Here is a 12,973-nt window from a genome sequence, read left to right on the forward strand (position 1 = left end):
TTCATTCTGCTACAAATACTGAATAGCTACCATGGAAGCAGCTAGGAATGTTTAACACAAGCTTTCAGAGCGTCTGTGCTTCCGCAACTCTTCACACCTTCATTACTGTTTTTGTTGTTGTTGTTTTTAATTCTTGATTTGAAAGCTAGATCCAAAATCAAGGTAATCCACATTCCTTTGTGTACTGAGACCACTCCAAAGAATTTGACACAGTGAGTACAACTTAAACATTGTTTAGGTTATTTCAAATAGATTTGGCAAAGTTCCTCGTGAAGCTCCTAGCAGGAATACTGAAATGCAGCATCATTCTCTATAAACATCATCATACACAGAGACTTAGAACAAGGTCTGAAAGACACTTTTCTGTTTTCCTTCACAAAAACTCAAAATACCACAAAACATATGTAAATACGACATAAAAATCTATCTCTGAGCACAGAAAACTGTCTTCTAACACTGAATTTGCAGTGGCTTCCTGAATAGCTTGTGGTAGGCAAGATACTTGTCTTTCTCAATTTAATGTCTGCCAGACTGGAATAACTTCAGTTACTTCACCAGGGTGTTAAAAGAATTAATTTACTTGTGTTTGGACAATTACTTTGAAGACGAAAATTGCTATTTAAATACTAAGTGCCATTTTGTATATATAAGCAAAAACAAAACACCTGCACAAATCTAAAACAAGATTATCCTCTCCCTATGTACAGATGAGTACAGGATCTGAAAGGGCTGTTCCTTCATTCACTGCCATGTCTCCAAAGAAAACAGCAAGTGCTTAGCAGTCCTTATTTCATAAAATCCTACGTGCCTCTTATTGATCCTGTGACATGCATAGCACATCTTTTAAGGTGTGCTTACTATATGTGCAACACAAATATTCAAATAAAAAAACATTATTGATGAAGACATTGACACAAATCAAAGCTGTAATCAATTGGGCTTTTCTGGTATAAACACCTTGAAGGCCTCTAATAAAAGCTTCCTTTCATTTCAACTGTTTCAATTCACAATAATTTCATATACTCCATAAATCTTCCAAAGACAAAATGAAAGACTTTACCTACATTTCTAAATAGCTGTTTTACATTTCTTTTTCTCTCTCTTTTTAAAAAATACTTTAGCATGTCAAACTTTTATTTCCCTTCACTCATTTCTGCCTCCAAATAGTGACTCAGTCACCTCTATTCTGCAAAGCTGATCTCTTCCCTACTTATCTCAGTCATAAGCAAGGTAATAGAAATTACTCCATCTTACAAGAAATACTGATAACACAGATACTAGACTCCTCTCCTCCACCAACTTCTGCTTTAGCCTCATTTGAAAGAGTCAACAACTAAGACAAAATTGCATGACTAAGACTACAGTATTCAGGTAAAATTACGATGCCAATATTTCTCACAGTTTTGCAATGTTCTTGCTTTGAAGAATACAGACATATATCAAATTTGGGAATATGTAATAATTTGCTAAATTATTAGAGGTGAAAAGCATTTTCATATGTAGAAATAAGCCAATAGCTTTCAATCTTGGGAGTTTTAAAAGGCAGTTCTCGAAAATTGATCAGCTTTCATGGACCCCCCCATAATTCTCTAGAGTAGACTCCCAGGGGCCACTGCTAACGAGGTACCCAAGAAGCTTAAAGCCCACTCTTTTAAAACCCAGGGTGGCAACTCCGCTGACCTTTTATCTGCTTACTTCAAAAATTTTGAACTCAAGTAATTCATGATCACTGTGGCCAAGACAGCCCCTTACTACCGCGTCTCCCACAAGGCCTTCCCTATTCTCAAACAACAGATCTGGGAGGGCTCCCTTCCTAGTTGACACACTTAGTATTTGTGACAAGAAGTTAATTTACAACATGCTTTATGATTCCCAGCCTTACTTGTTGTGGCAGTATGATATTCCCAGCTTATGTCTGGGAATTTGAAGTCTCCCATAAGGACAAAAGCAACTGATAAGGCAACTGTAGGCAACTCCTAATTGCCTACAGAATAGCTCATCTATGCTATTGTCCTGGGTGGCCAATCAATGGTAGACACCCAGGACAACATCTGCTTGGGTTTCCATCCTCTTAATCCTCACCCAGAGGCCCTCTACTGCATCATCCCTAATGGCCATACAGTCTTATCTCTCCCTTACGTACAATGCAACACCTCCATCTCACCTGCCACGCCTATCTTTCATGAACAGTCAACAGCCCTCCATTCCAGCACTCCATCATTTGTTTTTAATTACACAAAGTATATGTGCAAAAAACATAACTTAAACACGAAAGCTTCTCCAAACACAAAATTTTCTGGTATGAAGAAGTCAAACATACAAATGTATACAATTACACCTGGAAAAATACAGAAATAATGCTAACTTTTTTTAAGACGGGGATCAGATAATGTTTTTGTTTTTCTATATAGCTTTTTAAAATGCCGTGTTTTAAATGCCGTGTTTTAAATATATTCTGAAGTTATTTTTCAGACCACTTCCAAAACAAATACGTTCTTTCTGCTGAATTTTTATTTTCACTGTTAGCCTTGCCTATTTCAATGTTCATGGAAACACATAGCTGACCTACTGCAGACTCAGGAACCAAGTCTGAAAATATTTCATCACCATATTTTACAAACGATAGTTCAAAACACTCACCAGTTTGCCACCAGTGGTCTAAGACAGGTACCTTGAAGACTTTTTTTGACCATTCTAGTGTGTCCACATCACAGTGCTCACCAGCTACAAACAACGTTCTGAACCTTTAAATAAAAATTAAAAAAAAAAAAAAAGTATTTACCTTGATCTGGACAGGAAAGGAAAACAAGAAAACAAATTCAATAAACATCTGTGGCCTGTGTCCCGGATGGGATAAAGACAAAAGGGGAGGGAAGACTGTTATTCGTTGTATGCTCCATCCTACTGAGTAACAATTAGAATCTTAGCTATACTTATGCTACCTGATACATCATGTAAAAGAAGCTTTATTTTCAGAATTCAAAGATCTCGGGAGGCCTGTGGCAAACAATTGCCAATGGAAGTAAAGAATAGTTAAATATTTTGTACACAGGATCTAGATGGATACCTCTCAGGCAAAACATAAGTACGAAATACCAAAAAAGATATCAGAAAAATTAGTAAAGAAATAAACAGAACAAATAGGAAATACCTGTAGCATAACTCGTAGCTTTAAGTTGTTAATAATGTTCTATTTAAACAGATTCTAATGCTTTTTGAGTTGTTCAGTCATCTTTTTATAAGCCTCTGGAAATGAGTTTTGTGGAGAATGGCAGCTAAAGCCCTTTTCCCGCATAGACAGAAGCTATTTACTTATAAATAAATAAATAAATAATGCAATTCTACCAGATAATGCCTATGTCATAACAATAGTACTGGAATTCAGCTTATTTGGCTGGATACTCTGCAACTGATTTTGGCAGAAAAGAAATGCAATACCTGGCAGTCACAACAGATACAATCTCCATTTTTGTACCACTAAATTATGCAGTGATATACACCTGGGCAATAACCCCACCCACGGTCTTAATCTTCACCACCTTTTATTGGATGTTCTGTCACACTTCGTTGTCCTTTCTTAAAAATTACAAATTCACTTCACGCCCTGTTTAGTATGGCAAGGTCCTCTATGTCAACTGTAGCTTTCTTAAACATGACTATTCGTCCTTAGAAGTGAGACATTACAGTGTATTACTGCACGCTGCCAAGGTTTCGATCTTTGTAACACTTGTACAGTAACTTTATTCTTGTCATAGCAGATTTTTTGCACTTCCAATTTCCTAACAAGCAACTTAAAATTGCATTTAAACTCGTGGATGCTCATGACACTGACCAAACATCATCATCTGATAAGACGGTACTAAAGTGAAGAATGATTTATGATCTTGCCCCCACACCTCCAACAAAAAAATAAGCAGTCATCTTCAGGTAGAAACACTGAACTTTGAATTCAGGTTCATGAAGTACAGATGAAAACAAATGGCCAGTTGTGCTGAGATGAACCACTCATTTATATTCAGTACTGGATCATTAGTATATGCCTGGTTTTATGATCTATTTTGTGATAGCAATGCATACTATTTATCTTATTTGATTCTTATCATCCAAAAAATATTGTCTAAGCTGAACTAGTTCTCTAGGCTTATAGAGTCCACAAAAAGAGTAAGAGGCAACTTTAGAGAGTAATTTACTTTTGGAGCTTCAAGTAGCCCAACAACCGACACCGGCATTAAAACTGCTCCAAAATAGCCCCTATCTATCTTTGCAACACACTCCCCCAAAGGACCATCCGCACCAAAAATAAAATAAAATAAAGTAAAATAAAGAAAAATAATAAAAAATACTAAAATAAAATAAAAAATAAAATAAAGTAAAACAAAGTAAAGTAAAATAAAATCAGACCATGTGTGAGTGTATCCTTTGATTTAAAAATTAAATTTATGAATTTATTAACTTTATAAACCGTTGAAAAACTCTGTTAAGTGTCCTTGTTTTAAAAACAGGGCTAGCAATACCCCAAGATCTCAAAAGACTTGCCTAAAAGTTAAGTCAGTGTGTTATCCCCTGAGCCAAAACCAGAATTCCTCCCCGCTTTAATCATCAGGCCTGGATCTGCAGGCTCTACAGCAATCCTACGTTGTGGGAAGGACAGGGACCAGCTCTTTGTACAACTTATGGTTCATATCCATCAAAAAGAATACAAGAGTGAAGTGCCTAACAAAGCCTAACAAAGTGTAAGAATATGAAATTTTCTCCTATCAAACAGTATAAGAAGAGAGACAGCAATGGTTATAAAATGACCTGCTGTGAAAATTTTTTTAACAATCCACTTAATACTCCACAGCATGTCAATGCACCTATTATTGCAATCATCTATCACTGCAACACATTTAATGGGGAAGAAAGATCTTAAAACCTCTCTAAGTAAATATGTCCTAAGCTGTCATTCTGAAAACCTACACTCCTAACATAAAGTCCAGTTCAATCCAGATCTTAGGCCAGATCTCTCCAGAGTCCAGTGGACTGGATGTGAAGTACACCTCTAATGCAGGGGATAGATCAAGGTCCCTAGTGTCCCTAGCACAATTTAAGTTGTTCAGCACAGCATGTACGTTTTCATACTCCAAGCACAGAAGAAACCACAAAGGCAAACCATTACCCCAGAGCAGGAGCATTCACATGGGTAATAATCACAGTTACATTATTCTGGATTAAAAGACGATAAAAGTGTTTTTAACTCTCAAACGCATACACCAGTTTTTCCTGGCAAAGAAAATCTCTGCATCGCATTAAATAAACTTTTTTTTCCTTTTTTTTTTTTCCCCTGAAAAAACAGTGAGGAGGTTAATTTGCACTTCTTCACAGAAACTGGAAATAAAGAACTCTCAGTAATTCTTAATGCACCTGGAGACTGCAGACAATTAAATATGTAATAAATAAATAAATACAAATTTTGAGATCTTTTATTTTTTCTCCCTTGCTGTCTTCATTCGTTCTTCTCCCCTGAACAGATTTTACCTTGTTCATGACAATCCAAGCACTTGAGGTTTCGGTGACAGAGTCAGAAATGCAGAACATTAAGAGCAGCTCAACTCATTCTCTCAATGCAGATGAAGGGGAGCTCCACAAAGACTCTTCATGAATTCAGCTCAAGACTCCAATAGGAAAGGCCATACATAAACTACAGTAGCACAGAGTAGGGGGTAGCAGAGAGCACTGCATACTGTACTTCAATCGTCCTGGATTCTGAGTCTTAATCACATCTCCTCTAGCAGCACGTGCAACACATGAATTATGTGAGAAAGCATTTCTTTCTAATAGCTTTGAATGTGCTACTTTAATTTCACATCCCCTTGTTCCTGTGTTATATTTCCGTGTGAGACAGAAACTAGCAGTTACTAATTGACTTTATATCCATTATTTCTGAACAGATTTTAGGCAGCCTTGTATTTCTTTCTAAAGCAAGCACATTAATATCCGGTATCAGATGAACATGCTTCAGTCTCCAGACTCTCTTGGTATAAAATGGCAGAACATTCACAACTGACTTAAGGCAAAGAAAGCCAATTATGCTATAGAACACAAGCTACAAATTTCTACTCGTATGTTAATCTAATCTGCAGTGTTATTGCCCCACTTCATGCACAACTGTCAGTTGTCAGTCATTTGGAAATCAGACCTAAACAGTTCATTAGAATTAAGTCAATTAAAAGATGAAGTGTGATTCCAAACAGGGGAAGAGTCAATGGGTCGACGTTACAGAGTTACCTTGTGAAGATGAGAACAGATTCCACAAGCCAACCAGAATACACCCAGGTCATGGAATTTGGGTGTTCGCTGCTTTTCAAACACAACAGGCAGCAATATGATCAGATGGCCTGCTTAGCAGCACTGTGAGTTATCAAAAAAACAGGTCTGCTACAGATCCTGTAGTAATATGTGGTTGAACAGGACTTTTCTCCTGCAGTAATACAAATTAAAAATCTCTTCTGCTGTTTAGCGTGTCATGTTTAAGACATAGGTGATGTTTTGAAAGCAAACAAATTTCAAGATTTGACTGCAAAAGCTAAGGATTTTGAAGCAGGCATACTATAACCTTTGGAAACATCACACATAATTTTGTGCAGTTGTCAGTGATGCTGCCAACATTAGTTTTTAACAGGGACTTATTTAACTTATTTCCAAAGAACAAAAACCTGTTTATCATTCAATTTACTCCTGTAAATCAAGTATTCCCTTGTATACTGGAAGCTGGCATTGTCTACCACCCCTGTACCTTATCAGCAATAGTCTTTTTTTTAAATCCGATTTAAAAATAAATCGCCTTAACCTATATCAGTTTTTAATAGAAGTTTTCAGGAATTAAATGTAACATGGTGGAACCCTCTTTCAGGGACGCATTCCTAGTCATTTGACTTAGAGTCTCTAGAGTAAGTAGGAATACGTTTTACCCCAGGTGGGAGACAGACATCCCACTTCACAGATTCCACACCACATAATGGAGAACAAAGTATCGTAGATCGAGAGTGTCAAGTAAAAGTAAGTCTTAATCCAATCTGAAACAGAAAATTATCTTGACCTTGGATGGAAAAGTCCATCTAAATAACACCCAAAAGCAAGAATTTTCCTAGAAAGAAAATTTTAATCATCTGCTGGATTTGATTTCTTAAGAACTGCAGCTTAACCTATAAAATAACACTGACTGTAACTAGCTGGACATTAATATTGAAATCATTATAGGATAGCCAGTCTAATTTAAGCACCTTTCCCAATTCAATAATATACACCATGGTATCACACATAGCCAGGAAGTTAGAGCCATGACTAGACATTACAGTAAGATAATCCTTATCTAACATGGAAAGAAAGGCATGTAGAAGACTGTCAGCACTACACTAAGAAGACTTACAGCACTACACTGGGATTCAGAGAACAGTCACTGGACATGCCTTTTTTTACCCACAGGTGCAAAAGGCTTTAGATTTTGCATATAAGTGACTAAAGACAATCCACAAGAATACTAGATACTAAATGCTTCACTAGAGGAGAAGTTGCTTACCATGGGATTGCACAGCCCAAAGCTGAACGAATTATGAGATGACTAAATCTGTGCACAAAAGGAGAAGCTCGTGAACTACGCACTGAGTACGAATGATGAAATACCTCTTTACATCTGGGGCAACTGGTATCAGCAAAGGGACTTTAACTTGGCTGGAATTCTTTGGTCAGAAAATGCAACAACTTACAGCGCAGGTTAGCAGATTTTCTAGTCAATTATTATTCTAATTACACACTGACTCATTTTAGTCACTGCCTAAAAAAATGCTGAGCAGCAGCAATTAAATTTTCTAGCATCTGTATCATTTTCTTGCCACTAAACATCACAGAAGAACAGGGCCATGAGGGTCTCAAATGAGCTTGTTCCCCATTTCATGGAAGGGAAACGATTGATGACAACACTCAAAATAGACGGAAGAAAGCAATGATGAACTTGTAATGAATACCTGAGGAATAAATCCAGCTTACTGATAAACAAAACTTCCCAGAGCAATTATGAGAATGGAGGTCTAATTAAGCTACACGGCTTTACATCTTCCATTTGTCTTTGGAGAAGTGTGATAAAAGATGTTCATGACTGAATACTGCCTACAATCTGACATGGCCCTTGTTTGATGCTGAGCAAACTATTCAGCTCCAAGATTGTATCTGGTCTAAAACCACATATTTTTCGTTTTTAGAATATTTGGCATACAATGCTGAAACGTGATTCGTAGAAGTACTAAACACTCACAGATGCATCAAGTCAGTGTGAGAGGCATTTTAACCACAAAATGCTAATAATGTATTTTAACCATATAATGCTAAAAACTGGGAAACAGTGGCAGTTCAATGGCTCGGTCTGGGTATGCAAAGTTAACTTTGCATACCCAGACTTTGACCTTAGCTTCTCATCTGCAAAACACGGATAATACCACTCTCTCATCTCACAAAGGATTTGTGAGGATGAACTCTGTCATGATTTTGAAGCATGAGGTAGCACAGTGATAAACACATTAAAAACAGCATGGAATAGCAACATATAACCATAAGCAGTAACTAAATTATGGGGAGATAGATAATGACTAGCTGCTGATTAAATGAACACTGAAGATCCTGTGAACTCAGAGAAGTGGGAGGTCACGTGGGAAAACAGTACGGGATCGTGTAATCCAAGTCTGTATTACAGGGTATGAGCACAGTGGAGTAAAATGCAGGTTGAGTAAGCAATCTTAACTCACTGAGAATTCTTAACCTTCGAGTCATCTTTTTAATGAGCAATTAAAGAGTCGTCTTTTTAATAGCTTGCCTTTTCTCCAAACTGTCAATATAAATTCACAAGCAAATACACGTACACCTAGACCATATTTGAATTCTGCTATACAGAGGCGGGCAAAGCCCCAGACATTGCTATTCTTAGTTCATCCAGCCTGCTTCTGTAAGAAACTGCTTCCAGTGTAGCCTTAGTTCACCTTTTCAGAGAGTACTGCTTTCCCAGGGCTGCCTCAGGGTCCTGCTGACGGATTGCTCTAATTGCAGTTGGTGAAGTAAAGAGGGCAGCTACTTCATGCTCTCCTAGCACGCGGAAATAGGCACCAGCATCTGGCGTTCCCACAGGCTTCCCCTATGGAGAGAATAATTTAAAATGTCACAGGATAAAAATATTTCGTAATTCCTTGACAGTTCAAGGCTTGAACATGTAATAGTAGCGGCAGCACAGCAACTGAAGTAATTTCAAATAAGCCTTTAAAGAAGGATTTGTTAAAAGTAATAATACAGTAAGCGTACTCACTTGCAGAAATAAATTTCACCAGCTTTGGGCACAATCTCTTTAATGACCAAAGGACATACTAGCTGCTACTGGGAAAAATAGGACAAATGGACAAGCAAATGAAAAGACAGCCCCAAACAGCTGTTATTACACTGCCAGCAGAGGGAGTCATGCCTACATCTGTCCTTACTGTAAAACAAGCTGTAAAACGTTCAGAGTCCCACTGAACCAGGAGTCTCCAGATACAGTGGCACTTCAGCCATATACCCCATGCACAGGGCTGCAGGTCGTAACGCCAGCTTTTTGTCACTTAGAATTTGTCTCATTTCTGGAAAAATTTCCACTCGGCTGCTTACAACTGGCTTACTGACATTTTTGTGCTGCTACCGCATGTGAAAACTGGAGAGAAGCCAAAGACCCCTTCAACTGGTATCTGCTGGGTTTGTTTGTTTGTTTGTTTTTAGAAAACTAAACATTGTCTTGAGCTACAGGGCATAGTTAGGAAAACTGTAAACAGAAGTAACTGGACATGACAAATTGTCCACTGGTAAATAATAACAAAAAATAATCAAAAATATTTTTCCGTGGTGCTGCAAATATGAAAGGCAGTCAGCACAGGATCACCTAACAACAATCTTTCTGGATGTGTTACTGGAATGAACGAATTGCTCCATACGTATATCAAAATAATGAAAAGATGTTGTTAAAGTGGAATGATCTTTAGCTCTACAGGTATTGCTACATAACCTTTTCACTAGAAAGGCCAAACCTGGAAGATGAACTTTGACAAAGCATACAAACAAGACAGGAGAGACAAACACTTTTCATAATACAAAACACAGCTTTGTCAATGCGTTATGCAGGAAGCCATGAATAAAGAGAAAGTTTCACCACTGAAAATGTCACCAATTTTACAGCAGTTTACCAGCCACAAAACAAATTTATACCTCCACCAGCCTTGTGTAAATGCAAATTTGCAATGTGTCCTTCCTAACATGCGTCACCCACGTTCATGTATTTTATTACTTTCAAGAGTTACAGGCACAGCTTTGAATTCCTAACCAGCCACAGGCAGTACGGTCTGGACATCTGCCAGTAACATTCAAGAAACTTTTGTTTCTTTTACTTTTTTTCCTCTGAAGCAGTACATTTGCAAGAAGACAAACACAATACAACAGATAGATTAATAGGTCCAGTGAAAAAAAAAGTAACATGCAAAACTCTAATTGATACTTTTCAGTTTGCCAAGAGGCAAATGGAACACAGGCATTTGAATACCTTGAAGAGTTTACTAAATCCCCTACTTTCATTGCAGTAAGAAGGCACTAGTAACATGGTAAATGCCTTTACAGAAACACACACAAATCAGGTTTGTTGCCCCATCCCAACAGAGCAAACTGCCCGCTGGCTGTGACGAAGGTTCCCAGGTATTCCTTTTCCCTCTCCCTGCCTTCCCCACTGCAAATCTCCCCACGCTTGCAGGGCACCAGCTGCAAGACCAACAGTGACCAGCTGGCAATTTCCAGAGTGCAGGATGCCCGACCGAGGCTGGCCACCTACTGATTGATGGCTTTGCAGCCCTACGGTGAGCTACTGCTGCTGAGAACAGTGCCGCAGCGGAGGATGGCTGCAAAAGGAAAAAAAGCAGGGCAAATCTGATGGCACAACTGAAGAGTCTTTTTTTTTTTTTTTTTTTTTTTTTTAAGTATAGAGGACATGATGAGAAGCAAATGAAGAGAGAATAAACAAAAGAAAAGAGTTCCCAGCCAAAGAAGTAGGGAGGAGTATCACTAATGCCAAAAACTTTATTTTTTACTAATAGCCTGTGCTAGATTCTCAAAGAGGCATGCAAAAGGAGATTTCTGTACTGAAAAAAATGTTTGTTTTTTGTTTGTTTGTTTCATATAACACACAGTTCCCAAAGAAAAACTTTTCATCAGATTTTCTGTCCTTAAGCCTTCTCCTCACACACATCTTCATTGTAACTTTCATGTACTCATCCAAGTGTTCACCAGTATTTGTTGATGAACCTCTTTATTCAAGTTCGTGTTATCTCCATATAATATTCACTATACCTGCAGATATGCAATAATCTGCGCAGCAGTTAAACCTTGCATCACTAACACTAAAATGGACTTCGAGCAAAAAATTCCAAATTTCCATAAACTTCTCATTAACTAATTATGTAATTGAACTAATACCACTTGTAGTCATCTTGGACAGAAAAGAACAAACAAAAACCTAACTGTGAGGCAATCTCAAATTGGTTACTCTGCCTAAAATAATGTAGCCTATAATCATTTTTAAGCAAATGAAAACTTCCAGAGCCCCTAAAAGTGCTGTGTCTGGCCTCAAGTACACCCAACTCTCTGGGCTTGGCTGCAAGTGCTCAAGGCCAGGATTGCTATGGTGTGGCTGTGTAACCTGTGGCGAGACAGCTGCGAAGAGCTGTGAGGAGTCTCCCTTGGCTCAGAGGCGATATACACTCAAGGCCCCTGCCCTTGGTGCCTGGCCAAGCCACGCTGCAGCCCTGCCTGTGCCTCACACCTCCAGCGAGCTCCAGCTGGCCCAAACCCCAACCTCAGCTTCAGTTTGGAGAAGTGCAATTCTCAGATCTAGGAGAAAAACAAAACAACAAGAACTGTGGAAGTAAAGGAATAGAAAATTCCCGACAGTCAACTGGAAATAGTTCCCAATAAGGCAACACTCAAAATTTTAATTTAGGGGAAAAAAAAAATCTGGCCTGGCTGCAAAATATTCTTACTGATTCTGCGGAAAATGCTCTCCAGTGCCTTGGCAGATGTTCACAGTTTAGCGAATGCATAAACAAAAAGTGACATAGGCAAAACAAATCTGAGACAGTGCAAATTAATTTTAGATCACAAAAAAAAAAAAAAAAAAATAAAATTGCCAAAGTGTGTTCTCATTTATCATACAAAAATTGTAAAGATTACTGCAAGATGCCATGAGAGGCTTATTATAACACACAGTTTTGATTTTTAAAAAGTCACTGCTATAAAAAGTACAGCACAAGGTAACTGCATTCAAAATATGCTGACAAGCTGCTGAGTCAATTGGGGAACGTTAGCAAATGAGATGACTCCGCTGCATTTCTGCAGGGAGATCTGCTCAAGACCTGATATTTGCATCAATACTGCAGATGAAAACTTACTAAAAAAATCACTGTCAATAGTATCCATGGTTGGCAGGAACTGAGATGGTGATGATCAAGAACAAGGCAGTCAAGAAAAGAGTGATCTGCCTCACCCAATTTTAAAAAAGAGATGTAGGAGCAGACATTTCTTGAATCAGATAGGGGGATTCAGGTAGCAAAGTCTTTCTTTTAATAACCTACCAAGAAACTCAGAATGACAGACAGATAGGGATGTCTTTCTTTCTGGAAGTACCTAGACTGAACATGTTTATCAAATGTCTACCAACTGAGCAGACATCCTGAGGCAGAATGTGTTGATGGATAATGCATGATTATGAAAGAAAATTCATAGGCAGCAAGGATGATCAAGGGGATATAAAAGTCCTCCTGTGGAGAAAGTCAGAAGCTATTGGGACGGATTACTTAAGAAAAAAGACATGTTAAAAAAGCTATAATAAAATAACCAACTACACATCAATAACAGCTCAGCAATTCCTTTTCTGACTGACTCC

At 38.0% G+C, this 12,973-nt stretch overlaps 1 protein-coding gene across 5 annotated transcripts in view; it reads right to left on the bottom strand.

The window, feature by feature from the left end:
- ACSS3 (acyl-CoA synthetase short chain family member 3) overlaps positions 1 to 12,973 on the bottom strand; it is a 74,685-nt gene that overhangs the window by 30,857 nt on the left and 30,855 nt on the right. For all 5 annotated transcript variants that reach the window (XR_007162366.2, XM_048061263.2, XM_066995750.1 and 2 more), the window contains 2 exons: positions 9,009 to 9,160; positions 2,641 to 2,744 (listed from right to left, as the gene is read on the bottom strand). Coding sequence is in view for 4 of the 5 variants with exons in the window: in XM_048061263.2 (XP_047917220.2) it covers positions 2,641 to 2,744; positions 9,009 to 9,160 (256 nt within the window). In the remaining variant the exon portion in view is untranslated. The remainder of the gene's footprint in view (positions 1 to 2,640; positions 2,745 to 9,008; positions 9,161 to 12,973) is intronic.

Source organism: Anser cygnoides, chromosome 1, assembly GCF_040182565.1.
Source record: "Anser cygnoides isolate HZ-2024a breed goose chromosome 1, Taihu_goose_T2T_genome, whole genome shotgun sequence".
Classification (NCBI taxonomy): Eukaryota; Metazoa; Chordata; class Aves; order Anseriformes; family Anatidae; genus Anser; species Anser cygnoides.